Source organism: Artibeus jamaicensis, unplaced genomic scaffold (assembly GCF_021234435.1).
Source record: "Artibeus jamaicensis isolate MK-2021 breed Jamaican fruit bat unplaced genomic scaffold, CSHL_Jam_final scaffold_584, whole genome shotgun sequence".
Taxonomy (NCBI): Eukaryota; Metazoa; Chordata; class Mammalia; order Chiroptera; family Phyllostomidae; genus Artibeus; species Artibeus jamaicensis.
Window position 1 is genome coordinate 9,545,916 of NW_026522048.1, and position 26,919 is coordinate 9,572,834.

Below are 26,919 nucleotides of genomic sequence, written 5' to 3' on the forward strand. Positions count from 1 at the left end.
GGGAATTCACGTGCATTAGTCCCCAGGTTAAATGGCCCATAAGGGTCACCTGGAAGTATACTAAATTTCGGATTCATTAAAATGGTTTCCACATTTATAACAAACAATAATTTTGATGCAAGTGACTTTCAACCACTAATAAGAACTGTGACCTAAATAAATCATAAACATAGAGCATGTAACCCATAAACTGGAGATTACAAAGCAGTGAGGTAAGTATCACAACAGAAATAAAGAGCAAAAGAATTTGAAATTTTCTGTGTAAAGTAGATATTAAGGAGTAGTTAGGAGTTAATGGGACAACTGAGTGAAAGTGGCAGGTCTAAAACCTTCATTCTATGTGGAATGTATAATTGGATGCTGTGACTAAAGTCTACCCTGGCTGAGAAGCAAAGCCTGAGGGCTGGGAGGGAAAGGACCAAACACATCACAAACCACGGCTGTAATTTCCAGCTGGGAGAGTTTGATTTCTCTCTGAGTGGTTCTGCCATTTACTGCCTCTGTGACTACAGGCAATTTCCTGACATCCCCCTTGCCTTAGTTAGCTCAGTTCTAATAATAGAACTACCTGTAAGGTCATTGTAAGGTTTAAATGAATTAATACATGCCAAGTGCTTAAAGATGTGCTTAAAGATGTGCTTGACAGAGAGTATCTTTCTGTAAATGTTATCATTATTGATGTTAATGTTAATCTTTGTAGCCATGATCCCGTCTAACTCTTTTTAAAGACGTCTGAATGGAAATCTGAGAGCTGGAGTGGGCGTCCCACAGTGGGGCTTAGTAGGTGGCAGTTGGTTGGGGACAGGAAGAGGTTTATCGTTCATTCATTCTCTGTGAACTTCTCTTTACCCATAAGTAAAGTATAAAGACCACATAATTTCTGATTCCTTCCCATTCTGCAAATTTGTAATATGTATACATATAAAGACCTCATAAAAATAAAATCAAAATTCATGCAAAAGAATACAACACACCATTAAAACACAAGAAAATTGGTTATTTTAAAGGAATTGTTCAGAATAATAGTTTTAGAGTGTGTTGTTGTTGTTGTTGTTATTATTTCTAAGAAAGGGACTAAATAGATAAATCCCTTTTATTTCCCTGACTTGCTTTTTTTATATGCAAGAATGACTTATGGATATTGTTTCTGCCTTCTACACTTTCTCAAGTACATTTCAAGTACTTTGAAATGCCTTTTTCCCCCTTAAGATTCTTTCCCTTAACACACTGAGATAAAAAGAACTCTTTCAAGACACAGCCTATAATTTTGTCACTCAGTCCTGACTGGAAAGGGAAAAAGAAAGCCAGGAAAAAACTCAAGCATATACATACAGTGTTAGCCATGCCTGACTGAGAAGGTCAAATCTCTTAGTGCTGAAAGGGGAATATAGTCTGTCTTCAAAGAGATTAATTTTAGTCATTATTTTTATATGTTTTTGGCCATCTCTTTTTGAAGTATATTGAGGTATGACTGATATATAAAATTACACATGTGTAATATGTACATTTTGGTGATTTTGGACATATGCATGCATTCGTTATACCATCACCACAGTCAAAGTACTAAACATATTCATCACCTCCAAAAGGGTCGTGTTCTCTTGGTTGGTTGGTTTTTGTTTTTTTCTTGTCATGGTAGAGTACTTAATATAATATTTATCCTCTTAACATATTTAAAGCATGCAATTCCGTGTTGTTAACTGGCTGTTACGCTGCACAGCAGACCTGTAGGATTTACTCGTCTTGCAGGTCTGAAACCTCACACCCGTCGAGCATCCACTCTCCACTTCCCACTCACCTCAGCCCCCACACGGAACAAATCTCTCGTCTGATGTCAGAAGCTAAGCAGAAACTGAGAGATTAATTTTAATATGACATTTTAAAAAATAAAATATTTATTAATGGAAATATAGCATGTTTGAATTATTAAAGTGGAATTTTTATTCTAAAACATCCCAAAATTCCTGACAGTGGGTGAATCACATCTGAATAAACAAATGATAAAGGCATGATTAGTATTATAGAGATTTACCTATATTAATTTAATAATCTGTACTTACTCAAAGCATTTTAATACTTCTCAGTATACATAAAGTAACTAAAGTAGAAACTTCTGTTCATGTCTTGACATATTTAAAAAAAAAACCCAAACATTTATTGAGACATTTGAAGACAGGAACTCACTTTGAACTGATCATTTCTGAATCCATCGGACTATGGTGACTCTCTCTTTGGCATAACCTGGACTCTTTTTTTATTTGAGGAGGCAAGATCATTACTGCAGCCAATTGTTCTGCCCTTAGCTGAAGGCCAGTGCAAATTAGAGGGTTAGGGGCCTAGTGGGAGTGACTGTGGGGAGTATCATGAAGGAAGGCTGTTCTATGCCAAGATGTCATTCATACTAATCAATGCCTTTTAGAAGTCCTACTTTTTTTTTTTTTACTGTGAGATATGTTAAAAGATAAATGGAAGCATATTAAAATGCTTAAGAGTGTATTTGAACAAAAATGGGTTCACATCCAGTGGAGTCCAACCAGAAGTGGTCCTGACCACCCCTTCATGATAGGAGCTGGGAATTTTCACAGGCTTCCCCACTAACCAAAAGGAGAGCATTCCTATGGAACCTTTTCTAAGCCAAATGACAGAGAGCAAAGAGTATTCCCACTTTTTAATAGTTTACCTTATGCACCTTGTTTTTAGGAAAGACCTACAGTAGTACTGGTTTGTGCTAACTGAAAGAAATACAAAAAGGATTTTCACTCTTATGGAAAAAAGCTGTTACCATATTAATGTAGGTCTTTCATAAAAGTGGAATGACCTAACAGAAGCTTTTTCAGGAATGAAGGGGATGCCAGAATAGAGAGTTCAGAAGCAAAGACAGAAAATTATTTGCCTATAGCTTAAATCCTAGTTGGCCATTTGTGATTGCTTGTTCTTAGCCATTTGATTTTTGTAAACTTGAGGCATTTAGGTTTAAGATTTGGGTTTGACCCTGACATTAGAGCCATTTCAATCTGAAGTCCTATTTAATTAATTTAACAGATACCAAGTTATTTTTTAAATAAGATTTTTCTGTCTTCTTCAGGGAGAGGAAAGTTTTTAGCAATGACATCTTCCTGGGTAATGGAAATTTTAGCGTATTTTTTTAGCCAAAATTCAGAACTTTCAACTAAATCACTGCCAACTTTCTCTGCACTCAACACTGAATTATTGCAGGTGTTTTACACTTTGTGCTGCATTTCTCAGTGTCATTATTTTACCACAATGAACATTTTCCTCCCCTCGTTTATTTATTTGCTTATTTACGTTTTAAATCAAGTCTTGTTTTCTTGCAGTGAAAATAAATTATCTTTATATTATGTTATAAATATAATTTGTCCAGAATGCGTTTTCCTATTATTGGTACTTTTGGAAAATTCTTTAAGATTTATTTTCACTTTTGTTCCCTGGATTAATTCTTGTACTTCACCACATTAACAGTGCCCTTGGTCATTTTTATTACTATTCTTCCAATTAGGCCACTCTTACCTGCTAACCTACTGTAAGAGCAGTCCTATGCCTTAACAATGTCCACCTAATTTGTCTGTCCAATTTAAGGGTTTTTTTAAAATCATTTTAAATGTTAAGGAGCTATTTAAATATGGGAAATAAATGAAATAACTGAATATAAAAAATGTAATTACCAAAATACCAATTAGATTAACAGAATAAAGTTTGGTAGACAGTTATAATTTATATTAGAATTACATATCAATTGCTATGTTTAAAATATAGTAACTGTTGAATTCACTACTATTGAATAGTATAATGTTGAAAATGTATATCACAAATATTTACTGAAAAAAACAAACATTCCTAAGAAAGCATTTGAACATTTGAGATTTTATTACTATTGCAATTATTGTCCTAAATTTAAAACTAAAAATAACAGTTTTGCATGCTACTTAGAATTTTAAGAAGAGTCTTTAAAAATCTTTAATATTATTTTTGAAGGATGGTTTTCACCATTAAAAAGTCAGCTTAGATTCCCTGGTAAGACAAGGTATCCTTACATTTTTAGGTATAAGCAAAATTGGTTCCAATGCAAAATTTGGAATTAGTCACAATTCGTGTACTATTATTGATCCACTGCATTTTCCATCAAAGGGTCACCAGAAAATTACTGGTGCTTTTAAAATTTAGCACCCAGTCAGTTCATCTAATGCAAACTGGGAAAGGTGTTCACACAAAAGCGGGAGGTTAAAAATAAAGGTTGGTAGTACATTCACATTCTTCCAATAAATATTTATTTGCTGAATATAGTGTAGTGATAAGAATTCTAAAAAAAGCACTAAGTGAACCTATGTTTCCCACATCCAAGCTATTTGATCATTCATCAGAATAAATGGATTTATTCATTCATTAAACCATTAGTTAAATAACTTTTTTTAATTTGACAACAGATGAAGTCTTATAATGCAAACCTCTAATTCTCACCTCAAAACAATTTGATCATTCATTGGATCAGCTCAGTGTCACAAATTTTCAAATGTATCTGTGGTCACTAGAAAGCACTGCAAGAGAAGATTCCATGTGAGCTGATCACACTGCAATAGGTGGACTACCTAAAGTTGTCTTACACCGGTTCTAATATGCTGCCATGGTGCTTATACATGGTGGTTATCCTATGTCCAACAGCCAGAGCCGGAAAGTGAGATAGCTACTGCCTCGGGGCCCTTAATATTGTTTGAATAAGTGTCTCAATTTTTTTAGTTTCCCAATTAATATGTAACAACACAAATCCAAACTAGCATGGCTGAAGAGTTACTTAAGTGGAAATTGTAAATCACTACTGTTCTACTAGTTGTTTTTCTCCCCCCTAATTGCCACCTCAGTGTAACCTAAGCATGGAACTCAGCGAAATGAAGCTAAGTATGCATGCAAAAGCAAGTTATGTGCTAGTGTAGTGAGACTTCTGTGAGTCTCACTCTTGGAATTGTTAATTGAACTTGAGGTAAAAATAGATGAAAAGAATCTTTGTAAATTAGATGTGGGCACTGTCTGGAAGTCTAAATAGGTGAAGGCAAGTATGAATTTGAAGATCTCAAAATGAAGGTCCCTGGAGAATTAACATGAGGGCTAGACATGATTTATTTTTAAAAGTAGTTGGGAAAATTTCAAGGTAAATTGAAATGCCTGTGCCACATAAGAATTATAAATAAAAATGATGGATAATGTAAACAGGATGATTTTATTCCTAAGAATAATTGAAGACATTTTCTGTTTCTAAATTGTTTTGCCAAATCAGGGCAAGTGAATTCACCTGCTATCAGACCATAGCACTGCAGTCTTGACTTAGATAAATATTTGTGTTGTGTATTCTTTGACTTAGTTTATTAATTTTTAAATAGTATTATAGTGCAATGCTTAAAAACATAAATTTTGAAGGTATCAGACCTGATTTAGAAATCTGTCTCAATAATTTCTTTTTTTTTATGACCTCTACCCTCATTCGGGAAATATAATAATACTCAATTTCGGGGGGGATCAGGAGGACTAAATGAGACAATGAGTGTAAATCACTTTTCATGTATGTAGCATACCACAGATGGTCAACATATGACAGCTATTAATATTGCCACTAGTTCTTAATTACAAATTTATTTTCTAAACTTTTTTCTCTGATTTGTCTTTCTTCCTTAATTAACTTCATGAAATGTCCTGCACATTAATATTTTAAAAAATGAAGAAGAGGAAAAACACAAGTAAAAACTAAACCAATTTACATTGTTTTTCTCACTTTAAAATGATTTCAACAGAAGTAAATTCCAAGATAGCCTTGGGGTTCAATTTTTACATCTATTGTCAGGTCTAAAGTATATAAACACAGCACATAGTTCAATTCCCTGAAACACATTATCCAGGCTACAGTATACTTCTAAATATTTTGTAAGATTTTAAGACACAATAAACTTGCCTACTGCTTTATATTTGTATCACATCTCTTGCTGACTTTCCTTAAGCTGCTCTTCCATGATCCTACAAGGCTATGTTCTTTTCTTTATTTCTCCGGTGAATCTTTTCCATGCTCAGAGCTCCCTTTTAACCTTGAATTACGTAATATGAACTTTGGGGAATACTTCAAGTATGTATGGTCTTCTACATGGATGACTAATTTTCCCCTCTATGTATAAATTTTTGAGCACTTTTCCATCTAATTTATACAACTCCCTACAAGTCTTTTTCATTCATAGATTCTGCTGTCATCCAACAGTTTGTAATATTTCTAGAGTACCTCCTCCTTATCAGCCAGTATCCTAAGAACAGGGAATAAATAATCAGATACAGCTTCTGATATCAAAGCACTCAGTGTAAAAATGGGTGGTCAGAAAACTAACAGCCAATTGTGATAAAGAGTATTGAATTGTATACCATAAGGTCTTGGAGAATTCTAAGGAATTATATAACTTAAGTCTCTGAAAGGTAGGATGGTCCTGGAACCCATTCCCAAGTGAGTTATATATATGCTAAGACCTAAAAGATGGCTAAAAGGCAGTTAAAGGAGGAAAGGTATGTAGAGCAAAACCCCAAGCTACCCTCTGTGTTTCTCCTTTATTCTCACACTACTACTGTATTCACAGTACTTCTGATACCAGCTATGTGTGAGTTTTCTTCCACCAAGCAATTCATTAAGCCAACAACTGGCTGTGCTACAATGTAACTCAATTCTGACCCCATCTACTTGGCGGCAGCATCAGATCCCATAGGGGAAGGCTCAGTCACACAAATTCCTCCCCCAGCGTGTCATGTGCCAATGGCAAGTCCAGCTTGTCACCTGTGATTCTTTCTGACTGATCAGCTGTAAAACAGAGGTTCCCATAGCCTCCTTCATGGGTCTGATGACTGTGTTAGAGGGGCTCACAGAAGACAAGAAAACAGTTGCAACCTATGTTTACAAGTTTATTAAAGAATGTGATAAATGATGCACATGAACACCCAGATGAAGAGATATACAGGGTAATATTTAGAAGCATCCCAAGTGCAAGAACTTCTGTCCCTGTGAAATGTGAGTGCATCACCCTCCCCAAACATGGATGTAATCACCAACCTGAAAGTTCTCTGACAGCTTGTACTTTGGGATTTTTAAGAAGGCTTCGTCACGTAAGCATGATCAATCAACTCCATTTCTACCCGTTCTCCCCTCTCTGGAGAATGGAGGATGGACAGAAAATTCCAAGCATCCCAGGAGAGCTTGTTTCTTGTGGTGACCAACCTCCACCCAAGAGCCTACCCAGAGTCACCTCAAAAGGATAAAAAATGCTCCTAGTGCTCTTATCATTTAGGAATGTACAAGGGTTTTAGCAACTTTTTGCAAAACACGGGAGGCAGAGACCAATATGTGTATTTTTTATCATCTCACAAAGCACAACCCAAGTGAATAAAAAACTCATCCAAGATGGCATTGTGTGTGTGTGTGTACGTGACTGTGAACCCTTTAATAATCTAGAACACAAAGTGTGAGTAGGAAAATGAAGTTAAAGAGGTGAATGGAGGTTTTTGGTTGTCATCACATAATGAATGTTTAATGTACATCATATTTGGCTAAGTACTTTACAGTACAAACACCAAAAGTAGACATTATTATTCCTCATTTTACAGCAGAGGAACATGAACTTGAGGTTAAGTAGTTCAAGGTCATACAACCCATTACATCTAAAGGGGCCAAAACTCAACCTAGACCTTTCAAAATCATTTAAGGATAAATAAACTACTTATGCATTATTAGTTATCTCAAGGTCCGCTTTGAAGAAGTCTCAAACTTGGTTATAAAACATAGTACAGATAAATAGTTGTAAAGATGTGAATTTGTATGATGTGCTTAACACAATTTCAAGTGTATTTTAAGACCTTAAAAAATCACTGCTATTCTGTAGTTATCTTACTACTTCCTTCTCTTTATTTTTTATTCTTTTGCTAGAATGCAATCTTGTTGCTTTATCTGCATTTACCCCCATGATGTCTGATACTTAGACCAGTGATTAATGAGAATTTGTTCAATAAATGGATTTATACACATTCTCAAATTTGGAAATATAAAGATATTGAATAGACTCTTATTTTGTCTAAAATTACATTTCTCCTAAGAATTACATTTTTGTATGTTTCCTGACACTTCAAATTTCCAAGGCATCAATTTTCACTGACATTTTAGCTTTCTTTTAAAGAGGACATTTTACATTATTTAAAGAAATCACTGAAACATTTTGATCCATTTCAAACTCTGTTTTCAATAAGGATTTATATCTTCCCCAACCTCTGCCTTCAAAGTTCTTCTTTCAGATATTCATGTTGCTTTCTTTGTCCCATCTTCAGGTATAAACTAAGAAAGCCCCTAATTCCTAATTAAACTATACCTCTCTGCATCTCTCTTTTGCTTTCATTTACATTTTGCTATTATCACCATTTAATCCTGTACACTACTTATTTTTGTGCATAGCTTCTGTCCTCCAATAAGAATGAAAGTTTTTCTAGGGCAAGAACTTCTCTTCCCTCCATTTGTATTTCCCTAATGCCTGTGTTCAATGAATATTTGTGAAACTGATTAATTTCTCCAAGATAGCAGGGAAAACAGTTGCTCAGAAGCAAGGGGACAGGAGAGGGTCTGTTGGAAACAAGTTTGGTAGAAAAAAAGGAATGAAAGCTGGTGAATGTTCCAGACTGGAGAGACCATCTGAGGTCAATTTTATGGGGTCAGAGCTTGTCAGATATTGATAAGAGCTGAAAAGGACCTGGCAGAAGCAAAAGCAAGAAACAAACTTGGAAGATTGGCTGGTAAATATAATGCATTTGGAAGTGTGTCGAAGCAGTGGGTCAGGCTGTCAGAAGCTTAATGAGCAATGAGGAAACATAAACAAGGGTCAAGACAAAGCCAAACTCCAGTAAGACGGACACACACACAGGCCAGAGCTTTAACTGAGTGGTTTTAGGAATTTTTTGTTTGTTTGTTTTGGGTTTTGTTTTTTCAGTTTCTTGTCATACTTCCATCTTCCTCCAAATACTTTTTGCACAAAAATAGGCAACAACCTGTAACCATAGGAACATAAAGAGCAGTCAGTGCTCTTCTAGCTACCTGAAAAATGTTCTCCCCTTGTCTAGTAAATTCTTAGTCATTTTCTAAAATCTCCACTTAGCAATTGCAGTGCTGTGTTGCCTTCCATGTTTCCTGCTATATTTGCAAGGGCACTTTTAGTTGCAAATGACAGAAAACTAATCCAAACTAGTTTGAGCGCAAAGGGACATTTTGGGCTTATGTTAATGAAGTGCCAGAGGTAGAAATGACTATAGTCAATACTATTGTAATAATTGTGTATGGTGTGGGTGGGTACTGGAAATATTAGGGGGACACTTTGTAAAATGTATGATTATCTAACCGCTATGCTGTATACCTGAAACTAATACAAAATAATATTGACCATAAACTAATTAAAAATACAATTAAAACCAAAGTTGGGAGAAAACATGACTATAAAGAAATGGCAAAAGAAGTAAAAGAAATGACTAGTACCAGGATAGAATAAGGAGCAGAAGCAATTCATCAGGGCTCTACCTCATCGCTGTGCTTTCTCCATGAGGCAGAACTACAGTAATGGTAAACAGCACCCTGATCATATGCACCAGCTCATCTTCCATAAGAGAATCTCCCCCCATCCCTCTGCCAGAAACAGCTCGAGAAATATGCTACTTGTCCTGGCTTGGATCATGTGCCTACCATGTTGCCATCAGTTCTGGCCCCTTGATTGATGGTCCCTCAGGGATTAGTGTAGGAAAAGGAAGTTAAAAATTTTTCGAATGAAAATATAAGGTGTTGTTACCAAAGGGAATATGAAGGGATGACAGGCATTTAGAAACAAATGTCAACGAACGCTCATGATTAATCAGCTAAAGTGACTGGAAATGTCTCTCGACTATAGTTCCATCAGACTTCAGTGGATTGAATATGTATGCACAGCTTGCCTGTAGGTGAATCAATCCAGAAAGAGATCCATCCCTTAATGAAGTACAGAGATTCCAAGGAGAGAGGGTAGCAGTACTTGGAAAGGAAATGCATCCCCCTCATCCTCACCCCCCATTAACTTCCCCTGACTTCACAGAGCCCAAATGCTAAGCTGTGAGAGTCGATGTGACAGTAGAAAACATAAAGATTTGATTTACACTTAGTTCTCATTAAACTCTCCTTATCTTGATTAATCACTCATTAAACACGGATCATAAGACCTACTTGGCAGTTTAAAATAACTTTGCACAATGCTTGTCATGTACAGCATTTCTAGTACTTCCTTGTGGTCATGTAAGAAACTGGGTAAGAAATAGACGACCCAGAAGTGATTCCACCGAGTTGCCATGTCGTCCTGTTTGTGGCACTTCATGCTACTCATCAGAAAGACATGCAGGTGTCCCTTGGCATTCTAGACAAGTTGCTAGGCCCTCACTTGGCCAGAATTCCCCCTCAGTGAGAGCCCAGAGAATGTTTTAGAAAATCAGCTGCTTTTCTTCTGCCTGCTATTGCAAGCTGCTTCTCAAGCCATCTCCTGCGTTGTCTGTACAAGCTAGCTGGGAGAAGTTCCTAAAGAGGCCTGTGCCACCTTCAGTCCCAGTGATTTCTAGGTGACCTTCACTGCTCCTTTGAACACATGGAAAGCAGGGCCCAACCCCCAGAGTGGCTTCCCTGGGAGAGAAGTTCTCACTTTCCCTGGTGTGAAAGGGAGAATCAAGCTTATTAGCACGTACAGTTAAATCGGATGCTGAAGCTTTGCTTTCATAACTACCCAGAATAATTTGTTAGTAGGCAAAAATAGAATAGAATAAAATCACATTAGAGTAACAGAGAATATAGAATATCTTACATACATTCACTCTCCTATTTCAAAAATCCGATTTGTGGGCTTCATATTTTAAAAATGTAAAGTTTGCATATTTTAGTTGAAAATGTTGTCTTTCATAGAATTGAATGTCATGTACATACTTTCTAAAGCTTGATATTTGTCACTCTAAATATATGTTTGCATTCAGTGTTTTTCATATGAATTTGATATTTTAAATTTTTATTAATATTAATTAATCCTTTCACTGATTCATTCAGTATACCTTTATAGATGGCTTGCTTTATTTTAGGACTAGGACATATTTGACATTTATATGGCTTACTAAACAATTGGAAGTTAATCTCTAACGTAGGAGTAAAGTTTCATGTTTAATTCTTTCTAAAAAGGTTTCTCTTCTAAATAGATTAATGATGGAATAATATGCATAAAATTTCAAAATTCACAGTTACCTTTGTCTCAACATATCTGTTAAAGCATAGATGTTAGTTTAGTGGATGTCAGCATACAACACTTAAATTTTTAAAAACTCATAATACAATTTCATGATGTACTGGTAATAACATAATATTGCTTTATGCAAAAGACAGATTTTAAGAATGTAATATAAAAATGATAGAAGGACTATTTTGCTTTTGTTTTTCCTTTGATTTGATACATTTCTGTACTAATAAAAAAGGAATGTCCCTGAAGGAGTTTCCTGAGCACTTTAAATCTTGATCTTTTGTTCTTTCCCAATGAATTAGGTTTATACTCTTTGTCTTTCCATATCCATTTGTTATTTACCTCAACACGTTTTTTACGGAAAAATATGATGCGCTCCTTTATATGAAAATTTTTCCAACAAGGCATTCCTTTGAAAATTATTTTCCCATGAGTATTATTAGTAATTCTGTGAGCTAAATAAACAAGCGAAGTAAGTAAATAAGGAATACAACATTGTATTTTAATAAGTGAAGCTCATACAAATATAAATAGGGCTATATTATAAGTGTTTGACAGCAAGGCACATTTTCTCTGACAAGTGCTAGTACAGCTGAGTTTTGGAAGCTGGGATTGTATCAGCCTGAGCTGAGCTAGAAAAGAAGGTTTCAGGCAGAAGATTGGGTTTCTCAGTTCTGGGTAAGAAAGAACCAGCTATGTTTAGGAGACAGAAAGGAAGTCATTGTGGTCAAAGGGATCATGTAGGATGTTACAGACCTTGTTAAGATGTTTCAAAGTATACTGAATAAGTTGTGAAGGCTTTGAATTTCTTTAGAAAGCTGAGGAATGACTCAATATAACATAGGTTTAAAAGAGGAAACTGGACGTGTTGTGGATAATAGAGTGTAGATGGGCAAGAATGGCAGAAAGGGAACTAATTATCTGGTGACTGCAGTACTACAAGGCAGAAGAGCTTTTACATAGTTGTTATTCATTATATGGTGATATGCCCTCACAAAATGGCATGCCATATGTTCAAGTGCTGGAGCTCATATGCAAGATCACTTGAACTTGTGAACCCATCATGGTCCATCTGGGCATTGAAGCAGTGGCAAGCAGCAAGACAAACACCCAGCTAACTGATGTCTTTTGTTTATGTGATAATTATTGGTTTGTATGATATACCGGTCTCATAATTTCAACACACAAGTGTTATATGATTCAGTAGTTTTGTGTATTAAATACTATGGACATTGACTTCTCCTAGAAGCAGTACTGACTCAGTATATGAGTAGATAATACAGTTGACCCTTGAATACTCAAGAGGAGAGGTGTCAACCCCTATGCAATCAAAAATCAGCATATAACTTTTGACTCCCCAAGAACTTAATACGAATAACCTATTTTTGAACAGAAGCCTTACTAAAAACATACACATTTGATAAATACATATTGTGTATGTTATATGATCATATACTGAATTTTTAGAACACAGTAAACTAGAGAAAAGAAAATGTTATTAACTTCAAGTCAAGATGGAGGTATAAGTTAATATAGCTTGCCTCCTGGCACAACCACATCAAAATTACAACTAAACTACATACAGAACAACCATCACTCAGAACTGTCAGAAATCAAGTTGAATGGAAGTCTGATAACTGTGGAACTGAAGAAACCACATCCATCCAGACTGGTAGGAAACTCAGAGACGTGGGGATGCAGAACGGGATGGTCCCACACCCATGTGTGGTGGATAAAATTTCAGGAAAGATGTCTAGGAAGCAAGGAGTCCCAGCCCGACACTAGGCCACCCAGCCCAGGATTCCAGTGCCAGGAAAACAAGTCCCCATAACTTCTGGCTGTAAAAACAAGTGGGGTTTGAGTCAGTGAAAGGTACTGCTGGAGTCTCGAGCAGTGCCTTTTAAAGAGCCCGCACGTGGACTTACCCAGACTCACTCCATTTGAGCTCCAGCACTGGGATAGTAGCTTGAAAAGCACTGGTGGCATAAGGGAAGGAACTGAAGTGTCTGGCATCAGAGTGAGAGCTGGGGGACAGTTTTTTCAAATGAGAAAAGAAGGCAGAGGCCATGGTTCCTTTCTTGAATTTTTTTCCAGCAGGGCCACAGAGCCAATAGGCATGGGCCAATTTAAGACCTTTTCAATCTGGCTCACATGGTTTGCTCCATCTTGGGGAATCCCTGAGTCTCTGCTCATCCAGCCTATGGCAACACAAGCTGTTGTCAGTGGCTTTTCCACATGAATGGCTGGCCTCAGCTCGGGGTACACATCTTTCTAAATCCTCTCAAATAAGTAAAAACATGCCTTAGTGAGTCCCCAGCCTCTATAATCCTACTCAGCCTCAGGTCCAGCACTACCAGCAGCCAGCTTCAGATCACAGTTTGGCCCACCTGGAACCTCTAAGACCAGCACAAGTTAACAGTCATCTGAAGATTATTTAAAACTCATGAGTGGCCCTGGGCAAAACACAGATGGGAGCTAACCTCAGTCTGCAACACCTGGGAGATGCCAGAGCCTGCACACCCAGTGGACAGCTACAGACCACATTGGAACACCACCACCCCGCCTCTGCACAGCCAGTCTTCCACGAAGGATGGAGGTTTGTGGTCAGTGGACACAGCCAGTCCTTGCAGTTGACTGGCATGGCTGAATCCCTCCCACTGACCTGCCAAGCACAACCAAGGCTCAACTATAAGAGGAGGGTGTACAAAGCCCACGCAGAGGATGCATCTTGAGTATCCTGCTTGGATGATAGGGGAGGCCGTGCCACTGGATCGTACAGAACACCTACTACATTAGGGCACACTACCAAAATAGGAAAGAATAGCAGCTTTATCTGATACATAGACACAAACACAAGGAGGCAGCCAGAATGAGAAGACAAAGAAACATGACTCATATGAAAGAACAGATCAAAACTCCAGAAAAACAACTAAACAAAAGGGATATTAAGAAATCTTTCAAATGTGGAATTCAAAACTGATTATAAGGATGATTGAGGAACTTAGTAAGGATCTCAACAGCATAAAAAAGACCCAGACAGAAATGAAGGATTCACTAACTAAAATAAAGAACAATTTACAGGAAATCAACAGTAGAGTGGATGAAGTCAAGAATCAAGTCAATGATTTGGAACATAGGGAAGCAAAAAACAAGCAATCAGAACAAGAAGAAAAAAGAATCCCCCAAAACCAGGACCATGTAAGCAGCCTCTGGGACAACTTCAGGTATCCCAACATTTGCATCATAGGGGTGCCAGAAGGAGAAGAGTAAGAGCCAAAAAATGGAAATCTATTTGATAAAGTGATGAAAAAAAAAACTTCCCTAATTTGGTAAAGGAAATAAACGTGCAAGTCCAGGAAGCACATGTTTGCAGCCATGCAAACATGATGGTTGCAAAGAGGCCCACTTCAAGACACATAATAATTAAAATGCCAAAGAGTAAAGATAAAGAGAGAATTAAACACAGCAAGGGAAAAGCAGTTAGTTACCTACAGGGGATTCTTGTAAGACTGTCAGCTGGTTTCTCAACATAAACTTTGCAGGTTAGAAGGAACTGGCAAGAAATATTCCAAGTATAGAAAAGTGGGGACCTATAGCCAGGATTGCTCTACTCAGCAAAGCTATCATTTATTTATTTTTTTAATTTATTTTTTATTGATTATGCTGTTACAGTTGTTCTATTCCCCCCCTTCATTCCCCTCCATCCAACCCCCCTGTCCCCACCATTACCCCCCCTTTAGTTTATGACCATGTGTCTCAAGTTCTTTAGATTCTATATTTCCCATACTATTCTTGCCCCCCCATCTATTTTCTATCTACTGTCTATGCTACTTGTTTTCTGTACCTTCTCCCCCCTTCTCCTCCTCCCACTCCCCTGTTGCTAATCCTCCTTGAGATCTTCATTTCTATGTTTCCACTCCTGATCTAGCTGTCCTTTTAGTTTGCTTTTGTTTTAGGTGTGGTTGTTAATAACTGTGAGTTTGTTGTCCTTTCACTGTTCATGTTTTTTTTTCTTCTTTTTCTTAGATAAGTCCCTTTAACATTTCATATAATAGGGGCTTGGTGATGATGAACTCCTTCAACTTGACCTTATCTGAGAAGCTCTTTATCTGTCCTTCCATTCTAAATGAAAGTTTTGCTGGATAGAGCAGTCTTGGTTGTAGGTCTTTGGATTTCATGACTTGGAATACCTCTTTCCAGCCCCTTCTTGCCTGTAAGGTCTCTTTTGAGAAATCCGCTGACAGTCTGATGGGGACTCCTTTGTAGGTGACTGTCCCCTTATCTCTTGCTGCTTCTATGATTCTCTCCTTCATTTTAATCTTGGCTAATGTAATTATGATGTGCCTTGGTGTGTTTCTTCTTGGGTCCAACTTCTTTGGGACTTTCTGAGCTTCCTGGATTTCCTGGAAGTCTATTTCCTTTGCCAGATTGGGGAAATTCTCCTTTATTATTTGTTCAAATAAGTTTTCCACTGGTGGCTGTGCCTTTCCCCCTTCTGGTACCCCTATAATTCGGATGTTGGAGCGTTTAAAGATGTCCTGGAGGTTCCTAAGACTCTCCTCATTTTTTTGAATTCTTGCTTCTTGACTCTTTTCTGTTTGGCCATTATTTGCTTTCTTCTGGTCCACTCCATTGATTTGAGTCCCAGTTTCCTTTTCATTGCTATTGGTTTCTTGTGCAATTCCATTCATTTCAATTAGTTTCTCCTTCATATGTTTCTCTAATTTGTGGCTATAATCAACCAGTTCTGTGAGGATCCTGATGACCAGTGTTTTAAACTGTGCATCTGAGAGTTTTGCTATTTCTTCATCGCTTAGATTTACAGGCTCTGGGGCTTTGAGATCTTTTTGAGCCATTTTTGGTCTGTTGGCGCCCAGTAAGTATGAGGAGCGGAGCCTTGGACTCCCAGGTCACTGGATTGTGACTCAGTATGTGGAGGCAGGGTCAGAGTGGGAAAATGGCGACCCCCTCTGCTGTTTCATGCAGCTGGGTGAAGATCAGAGCCTTAGGTTGTTCACTGGGGCAGGGCCACTTAGGTCGCTGGATTATGACGCTGTACGTGGAGGCGGGGTTAGAGCTGGGAAATGGTGGCGCCCTCCGCCATCTCTTGCGGCTGCGGCTGCTGGCTCTCTCTAATCGCCCACTCCCTGGCTTGTCTATCCACACACGAATGCGCGACCACAGTCAACCCGCAGCCCTGCTCCCCTGCTGTTTCCCCGCAATTGCTTGCTGAGTTGCCCACCAGGTCCAACCCTGCGCCTGGATTCTGTGAGCCTGAGTCCCTCTGACCGAGTTTTCCTGTGCTACCCCGCTCTGCCAGCCGCTGGTTTCGCCCCTCTTACCAGGTCAGGCTGAAGAATTTGTTGTTATCAGACTTCCAAAAAGTTCAATTTTCTGTTTTCTGGCTGTGTTTTCTGTTGCTATTATTTAGTTGCCTCTAAACTTGGTTGTGTGAGGAAGCACGGCGTCTCCACCTATGCCTCCATCTTGGCCAAAGCTATCATTTAGAATAGGACAGATAAAGAGCTTCTCAGACAATAAAATAGAAAAAACCAAAGGAGTTTATTATCTCCAAACTGTGATTATATGAAATGTTAAAGAGACTTATGTAAGAAAAAGAAGACAAAACTTTGAGCAATAAAATGGTAATAAACACATACATATCAACAACTGAATGTTAAAAACAAACTAAGCAAACAGGAAGAACATAAATGGAGTCATGGATACAGAGGGAGTTTTTAACCATTGCCAGATGAAAGGGCGGGGGGGGGGTGAGGTAGTGTGTGAAGAGGTGAGGGGATTAAGAAATACAAAGAGGTAGTCATAGATGTACTTTACATCCCCGTGGATGTAAAGTACAGTACAGGAAATGGAGTAGCCAAAGAACTTATACTCGGGACCTGTGGATATGAAAAAAGGGATAGGGGTTGCCCGAGGGAGTGGGAGGTGTTGGGAGGGGAGGGAAAAGTGGGAAAAATTAGGACAATTGTAGTAGCATAGTCAATAAAATTTAATTTAAAAGGAAATAAAAAAATGTTATTAAGAAAATATATTTACAGTATTTATTCAAAATATGCATATGAGGGCTCATGCAGCTCAAATCCATGGTATTCAAGGGTCAACTGTGTATTTTAAAATACCATTAAAATGCTAGAATGTTATTTTTCACTTTGTATATTAACAAGATCAGTTAAACTACAATTATCTGAGAATCTTGCTTAGTTGGAAGTATTATGTCTTTAAAATTGAGCTATTTACAGGAATGAATAACCTTTGGAAAAGTTTTTTTGTAAATTAACGACTATATTTGGACTAGCTGTGCTAAGGTAATAGCCATTTAAATAATGATAATGAGATCCATCTCATTATAAGTATCCATGATAGTGCCAGTTATTTATTTCTAACTTTTATATGTTTCCTAATTTTTAAATGGCAGATACACCATTTTGGGGGGTAAATGAATGTGCTAATAATTAGCCTTCCATTTTCAATCTTTTTATTCGTGTTTCTTTTATCCTTTGAAAGTATAGACCAATGCAAATTTTATTACATTTCATAAATTAATTTTTAAGGTAATATCTGATTTAAAAACACATAGGTCTTGCTATTGATTTAGATACATTTCCAGCTAGAAAAATTTTTAGAGTAGGTTTCACATTCCCATAAACATTATAAATATTATTTAAAAACTAACCTAATTTTTAAAATATTTTTGAAATAAGTATGACTAAAATTTAATGTTTATTTCCTGATTGTGTCTATTAGTTCTTAACCACAATCAAGTAAATTTAATAGTTTTATACTTTTTGCTCTACTTTAGATTTTAAAAGCATAGTGCTTTTATTTTACAGATTGTTGCCTTGCGTGAACAAAATGTTCATATACAAAGAAAAATGGCATCAAGTGAGGGATCCACAGAATCAGAACATCTTGAAGGGATGGAACCTGGCCAGAAAGTCCATGAAAAGGTATGACCCATATGACAGGATCTTACATGAAAACGTTTACTTACTATATGATTTTATAAGGATATGAAATATGAAATCTATGTAATAAATATACTTTTATTTGTCAAAGTAAATGACGATTTCTTTTATTGCTCTCAATTTGATCCTCTTAAAAATGTGTGTTTATGCATATAGATATTTGAATTTCTCATTACTTACTGTTAACTTGATTCTCTTAAAATAATTCAACTATATAACTCATGGAATATATATCACTGTTTAAATGTATCCATATAGAAGTAAATATATCAATAATTTATAGCCTGGACTATTCAAAGTACAAGAATAATAATTTTTATTTATAAATGGTATTATACAGAATTGTCAAATAATCTGTGACATCACATCAAAAATTTTTTGATAATTTCTTATGTGACTTAGAATTTTCTATTTGAGAAGGCTTTGGCAATACTGCTGTTAATGATAAATTACATAAAAGAATATTTAAGGTCGTGCTATTTTTGCTGGTGTTTTTGGAATGGAGTGATTGTCTTTTCAGTGGGGCTTAGTCGCAGGCGGAGGAAACCAGCAGTTTGTTGAGCCCTTTTCTCTGCTCCAACCACTTGCTTGGCACAAGGGGAAGAAGGCTCATTGCTGGTCGGTCTGGAATCCGATTACAGATTACAGTCACGTGCACGTGCTCTGCCAGAGGCTTCGACACTCTCCTGGATATCTGATTTTAACAAATTTTACCTTTGGGCGGTTGAACTCTTTAATTACCAAGATCACATGAGTCAGATAGGTAAATGGCATCATAAATGTCAAGAGGTTTTAAAACATAGAGATTAAGAAGCCACAAAACAAACAGCACAAGAGCTTTTACTAGAAAATAAATTGAGCACTTTCTCTCTCACCCAGGTGAAACAAATGGAGAGGCTTCTTATGTTTCCAAATTCAGGTAAAAAAGCAAAGGAAGCCAAATGAACCAGACTGATTCTTGAGACCGCCATCAGTTCTGGTGGCTAAGAAGCAAATACCTCTTTGTTTAAGGCTTCCTTATCCTAATTTTTATCCATGTATTTTATAGAAATCTTAAACTAAGTATTAAAAACAAAATATAATCTGACAGCTAAATTTCATGAGCTGTATTTAAAATCTAAATAAACAGTATTTCTTTCAGGGAAGTAAACTGACATTAATTCAGTAAATAAGCTACCAACCACTTTAGAATAAGGCATTTGCACAAGAAAGTCAGTGTAGAAAACTAACATGAATTTATTATTACAGTTTCATTTTATTTTCTGAGCATTACATTTATTTCTTTTACATTTATTTTATATTATATTTATTTTATTTCATTTCATTTTATTACCATTTTATTTTCATTATAGAATCACATTCATTTGGTATGAAGTGGACTTTACAGTCATTCTGTCTTTTTTGTTAGAAGTCTACAAAATATTATTTGTATAACAATGTTGTATTTATGCTCATCCAGACTAGAATGAAAGAAATATGGCTTTCAAAGGCACAAAAACTTCAGATCTTGTTTATTTTCTAAAAAATCTATCTGATGCTAAAGAATTCTTCTAATACTTCTGGGAAGGATGAATACTCATACAAATTTTTTTTTCCAATATCATTTCTTTAAAATAAATCCTAAATATCCAGACCTTGTAGAATGTAAGAACTCATGTCAGATTAATTTTCAGAAACCATTTACAGAATTAGGACAATGGGTCTGTGTATAATTGACGTTTGTGTCCTTTGGACTCCAGGGAGAGTTGGTGACCTAAAATACTTGTCTTTAACTAACTTTCTTTGCCTCCCATTTCTTGGTGAAGGCATTCCAGCCAGAGTAGAACAATCGTGACATTGCTATCTTACTCACCCTTTTTTAGGGTTGCAACTACAGATTTTTAAAAATTATAATTCTTGATATTCTTTTTTTCAACTTTCCATAATTATAGGAATGGTGATTTCCAAATGCTTTGGAATAATGATGTGCTAATATTGTTTGATACATTATGCCTTTATCCTCAAACTGAACCTAAAATATGCCATGCATATATATATGTATTTGTATATTTTAAATGTAAAAGGAAGTAAATTGTGTTTCATCTCATATTACACCTGAGATGATTCACAAAAGTACTTCAAAATATTTATTTATAACACAACTCTTTACCTGACATTTTTCCAGGTTTATTGTGATATAATTTACATAGAAAATTGTGTAAATTTAAGATCTACAATGTGACAATTGGGTGCATGGATAAATCCTAAGTGATTACTACAGTAAGGTTAATTAACACATTCATCACCTCACGTAATTATCATTTATGTGGGGAAGGCTGAAGGATATTAAAGACCTACTCTCAGCAATTCTCAAACATACGACACGTTCCTTTAACTATGATCACCATGATGCACATTAGACCCCCGGAGCTATTTCATCTCCCTACTGCTGCCATTTCCTGATAAAATATGAAATAACATTCTAATTAGCACTTTATCATCCTTATGTAGATATTCCTCAAATATACACATATAACATTATAAAATATATTTTCAAAATTACCCCATAACAGGATTATTTAAAGTGTATCAAGTATAACAAATATCACTGGATTGTAATTTAAATCTTAACATATAGATTTTATTGAGAAATTCTTAAAAGGTATATTCAAACGGAGACAAGGAGCACATTAATTTTGGGAGTGTCTGTGTGATAAAAGTCACCAGCGTAGGATGACTGTCGTATTAGTGTGTAAATTGCAAGTGGTTTTAGAGGAAAAAACACCACACTGTAGTTAGGTGCTGTGAGCCATCAGAAAGTGATTCATGAACCCTAGTCACATAGATTACCCTTTGTTTACAGCAGTCGAGTCACTTAAATTACATAGTCTGGGTGGGTTATTAGCCAACAGGAGATGTGTTATATCAGTGGCTTGAGAAGTCTGCTGACAAAATAGTTGACAAAAATAGTCTCACAAAAGCACACTCTAAAACAGGCCTTTTTACTCATAGAAAAGTTGCGTAATTATTGACATTTTACAAACAAAACATGAAAAAATATAGGCAGAAATAAATCAAGTTTAAATGTTACTATATACCATAAATTGAATCATTTATTCTAGAAAAGCATAAATATTCCTAGGTTAATAAAAATTTTTAGAACCCAAAATTTTATCTCACTAAGAATTCAGAACTGAGCTTGGTAACTTTGTGTTACTTTCTAGAGGATAGTTAATTTGTAAATTTTTTTTCAGTAAACATGCTACTCCAGTAAAAGAAATAATAATGCTCCTAACTTGTATATTATGCACTTACAATTATTTTTTCCAGCTGTAAATATTTACTAGGTGATGTGAATAAATATAATGTTAAACAGTGGTGGAGACTCAGGAGACATAGTCTCTGTAATAAATTCACTAGAAAACTGGAGTGAGAAATAAACATGCCCAAATTAATAACTGCAAAAAATGATAAAGTGGAGTCAAAATGATACTAGAGATTAAAGAAGAGATAAATTATTTCTGATTGGAAGTGTCAGAGAGGCAGTGTGGAATAATGAGTTGTTCGAAGTCAGTGGACCTTTATGCAAATTCTGTTTCTGATGATTACTAGTAGTGTGTGACCTTGGGCTTCAACCTCCCTGAACATCAGTTACAGGGAAATACTCTTATCTTACAGCTTTGTTACAAGGAATAGAAGCACTGACTATGCATGAAAAAAATCTTGGCACATTGATTACAAATATTAAATAGTGTGGTTATAATATTTCTTAATATGGGCTTTCATGTTCATCATTCTAAAATAAATATTTACTGATGATCTTACTAATGTACCAGGAAATACGTCCTGTTATAGGTTAGGTCAGAGTAATGAACAAGACAGGTGAGGGCACGCCCACATAAATGAGAAAAGGGAGCCAAAAGGCAAGTATATATCTCAAAAAGTCTCCTGTAAAGCTATTGAAACTAGTAGGAGTATTTTGTAAATTGTCTGGTTACACTGGTTACCCACAAGTCAATGTGAGGATACAGGGTTTCAGTGTGGGGTGATAAAGTTCTGGAGATGGCCAGTGGTGGCAGATGCACCACAGTGTGAATATATTTAATGCCACCAAACTGTACAATTAAAATGCTTAAAATACTACATTTTATGTTACATATATTTTATGACAATCAACAAAATCAATGACTTGGATTACTTGAAAAAAGAAAAACAACAAAAAATGTATTTAAAAGGAGAGGATGTGACCAAGAGGTAGGTCCAAGGCAGGTGGGAGAAAGACTGATAGACAAGGCAAGGGAAGGCCTTCTTTAGGAGTCAGAGTTTGACCTGGGACCTGAAGGATACAAAAAGTCAACCACATAGAACAGCTTAGAGTTTCTGAGGCAAAGGAAACACTAAGTGTACCAAGGTGTCCCAAGGTGCCCCAAGGACAGGGAAGAGCTTCTCTGGTACATTTTCTGGAAGGAAAGGTGAGAGGGACACTGAAGCCTCGTGGCCAAGGGAGAGAGCAGCGGGGGACAGGACCCAACTGTGAGAGGGGCCAGATCGGTTAACGTCCTGTAGGCTATGCTGGAAGTCCGATTTCATCCTCAGAGCAGTGAGAAGATGTAGTCAGTAGTGTTTTAAACATGGAAGCGCATTGATTAGATACTTTTTAAACACTCATTTGCATTATAGCTAATGGATTAGTCTTTTTCTTTCATGTATCAGAATTTCAAAGTACGTAGAGATTTTTCTTTTAATTTTATGGGTAATGAAATGGAGACTTAAGAAGATTAAATGACTTATTTGGCCAAAGCAGGACCAGAACCTTTGTCTTTTAACCTCCAGAAAAGAGAATATCGTGTGTTTATATTTCTTCATGCCAGTATGATTTCTCTAGGTGTTTTGGTAATGTTTAAAAATCCATGCTAACCCAGAATTATTTTTTCTAATTATTTATTCTTTCATAATTATACATATCTGTTTCCTAGAGTTGATTATTTTATTACTGAATATGTTCAGTAATAAAATAATGAATATTCTTTTTATCAAGAATATGTATTTTAAGAAAAAGCACATTATTTATATTCATATTTTTATTTTTAATAAAATAATAAATATTCTTTTATCAAGAATAAGTTTTTTAAGAAAATTCTTTAAGTGGTATCTCATTGTGGTTCTAATTTGCACCTCTCTGATGGCTAGTGATGCTGAGCATCCTTTCATATGTCTCTGGGCCCTCCGTGCATCCTCCTTTGAGAAGTATCTGTTTAAGTCCTTTGCCTGTTCTTTAATTTTTTCCCCACAAATTCTTACAGTTAACTTTTATTCTGAACCAGTTCTCCAAGTCAGTGTCATTCAAAATGTCTGATCACTATGAATATGGCTCTTGAACCTGGGCATGAAGGGCCTGTGTTCTGAGTCCATAGTTTATAAAGTCTTGCATAAGCCCTGTGTGCTTCTCTCCACCAGGTGAGGAGTTAATGGGACAAAAATTACACACCTATGACCAACACCACCACCATTTCTTACCACAAGCCAGGTATCCGAAAGCCAAGGCTCTCTGACCAGACAGACCTTAGCTGGTCTCCAGGGCTTTTATGGGCTTATGTAATAAAATTATGTTAGCTATACACTTAAATGTATGACTTAAGAATAAGACACTATTATTTTAAAGACCTCTGCGAAGTTCTAGCTTAAAGCCATCATCCATGGGGATGTCTCCAGTGTATTAACCACATTTGTATGCCTTTCTCACCACGTGTCAATTACCGCCAAAAACTGTTCTTACAAAAATTCAGTCTTTGTCAAGTGTAGCTTTTTTTATGCATTATTGATTAAGCCCTTGTCTTCTCTGTATCAGAGATAGTTATCATTCGAACTTACTTACCTCTGAATAGTGCTAACAATATTTCGTTCTATGCATTGATCCTATATATTGTGATCTAATTTCTCATAATAACTTAATAAAGTATACACTTCTCTTTTAATCTTTAACTCAGTTCCCAAGCAGTGAAATTAAACAAGAGAGTGAGGTCTATGAATTTTCCATGTAGGGGTTGGTACACCTTCCAGGAAAGAGAAGATACCAGTATAGTCCTAGATACACATAGCTGAAGTGGCCTGAACATCTGTGGCTAGAGAAGGGCCCAGAAGAGACCAGATTAAGCTGTTCCATAGTTCATCCCTATGTACATGAAGTTATCCCATATCAATTTTATAGGAGCCAAAAAACCTCATTTAACAAAGGGGCTATACACGAATAAAAATAAGATAAATAACTGGTAGAAATTTCTTTACAATTTTTAAAGTGTTGTTATGTAAGATGTTTTAGTTGATCCCTAGAATAATCCCATGAACTTTGTAGTGCAAAGATTCCAGGCTGAAAGTCATCTAGCTTATGAACAGCAGGGGCGGAAATAAATAGTGTATCAAATATACAAATATTAAAAGTGAATATGGGTAGCCATGGCTGTTGTGGCTCAGTGGATTGAGCATTGGCCTGTGCACCAAAGGGTTGCCAGTTTGACTTCCAGTCAGAGCACATGCCTGGGTTGTGGGCCAGGTCCCTAGTAGGGGGCACAAAAGAGGCAACCACACATTGATGTTTCTCCCCCTCTCTTTCTTTCTCCCTTCTCCTCTGTCTAAAAATGAATAAATGAGTAAGTCTTTTTTTAAAAGTGAATATGGGTATAAAAAGAGCAATATATAAACTGCCTTATTTCATGAATTTAAAAATATAAGATTATTTACTTTAAGGAAAGTCTTAAATATGCCTAAGTGTCTTAGAGGATGAAAAAGCTTATTAGACTAGGCATGAGATTTTAAATTTTTCAAAAATAAACCTTAGACAAAGCAAGCTTTGTTACACCTGTGTTGATGTCTTCAGCAGTCATCTAGTAATGTATACCAAGTAAAGTAAAACTCAGCAATTTTAATTGAATTTACTGGGATGACATTGGTTAATAACAATTATACAGGTTTCAGGTATACAACTGCACAACACATCATCTGTACTCTGTATTGTGTGTTTAACACTCCAAGTCAAGCCTCCTTTCCTCACCATTTAACTACTGCATTCTTCTTTTCTTCAATTAAAAATTCATCAATTTTTCTTTTTCTTTTCTGTCTAACATACAAAATTATTTCAATTAAAAAAATTCTCTCTTGACCCTACTCTATGTTCTATTCCCCTTTGCAGCAATGCTCCTCAGAAAAGGTTGTCTACTCACTGTCTCCAATCACTTTTATTGCATTCTTTTTTAAACCAATTCCAGTTAGGTCGTTGTCCCACCACAACACAGAAACTGCTCCTGTCATTATCATACAGGCATACTGCTGAATACAATGGACGATCTTCAGTCCCTGTTGTATTGATGTCTGAATGGTGTTTGATACAGTTGATCATGGTTTCCTATTTGATTCACTTTTTTCCCCACTTACGTTACAGTAAATCGTACTCCCTTTCTCTTACTTTACCAGTAGTTCTGTCTCAGTCTCCTTTCTTGAATCATATTCTTATTCCTGACTTCTTTTTTAAAAAAGATTTTATTAATTTATCTTTTGGAGAGAGGGGAAAGGAGAGAGGGAGAGAAACATCAAAGGGTGGTTGCCTCTCCCATGCCCCACACTGGGGAACTGGCCTGCAACCCAGGCATGTGCCCTGACAAGGAATTGAATCTTCCTGATTTATTAACATTCAAGCGACCCAAGGCTCAGTCCTCAATATCTTCTTTCAGTGATTTCAGTCAGTCTCAGAGCTTTAAATATTATTTGTATGGTAATGACTTACAAATCCTTACCTCCAGTTCAAACCCTACAACCAAATGCATATAACCAACTGCTTATTGAGCATCTCCACTTAATTTTCCCCCAAAACTTGCTACATGTTTTTCATCTCAGAAGATGAAAACCTTGCCTTTCCAGTTGCTCAAGGTAAAGAATTTGGAGTCATCCTGAAGTCTTCCCTACTTCTCACAACCCACATCAAACTATACAAAAGTTCTGTTTGTTCTACCCTCAAAATATATGGGGAATCTGGCCACTTCTCACTAACAACTATTTATTATCTCTCACCTGGATTATTGTAATCACCTCCTACCCAATCCTTCTGCATCTCCCATGGGCTTCCTACAGTCTATTTCCAACATAGCATGAATCAGACTGACATTTTAAAACATAAATCTGAATGTGTCAGTCATCTGTCAGAACTCTGAAAATCTTTCTTTATTTTTATGTTTTATCCAAGACTTTAGTGTTATAGACAGTGTTCAAAACTTCAATACAGTATATATTAGCATGGGTCAGAATAGCATACTCAACTTCATAAAGCTTTTAAAAAGCTTTATAATGCTTTTCAGAAGCTATAAAGATATAGACGTTAATTATAATACTGCTCAAGTTTAAATATTAACTGTAATGATTGCCATAGTAACTAAAATGATCATTTCCCTTCTATCACAAGCTTACTATTAATTATTATTAATAATTAAGATACATTCATTTCTTAAAGTGGTAGGTTTTATTGGGGATAAAAAAATCATTGGATTTTACTAGAAATAAAATTTTGATTTTTGTATTTTAACTATCTTCATGTTTCTCAGACAGAAAGTAAATTTAAAAAATAGAACACTAGAAAAACAAAACATTCATACTTGGTTCATATA

General features: G+C 36.1%; 1 protein-coding gene across 1 annotated transcript in view; it reads left to right on the plus strand.

The window, feature by feature from the left end:
• PPFIA2 (PTPRF interacting protein alpha 2) overlaps positions 1-26,919 on the plus strand; it is a 467,265-nt gene that overhangs the window by 305,909 nt on the left and 134,437 nt on the right. The window contains exon 7 of the mRNA XM_053658775.1: positions 18,155-18,271. Coding sequence (XP_053514750.1) covers positions 18,155-18,271 — 117 coding nt within the window. The remainder of the gene's footprint in view (positions 1-18,154; positions 18,272-26,919) is intronic.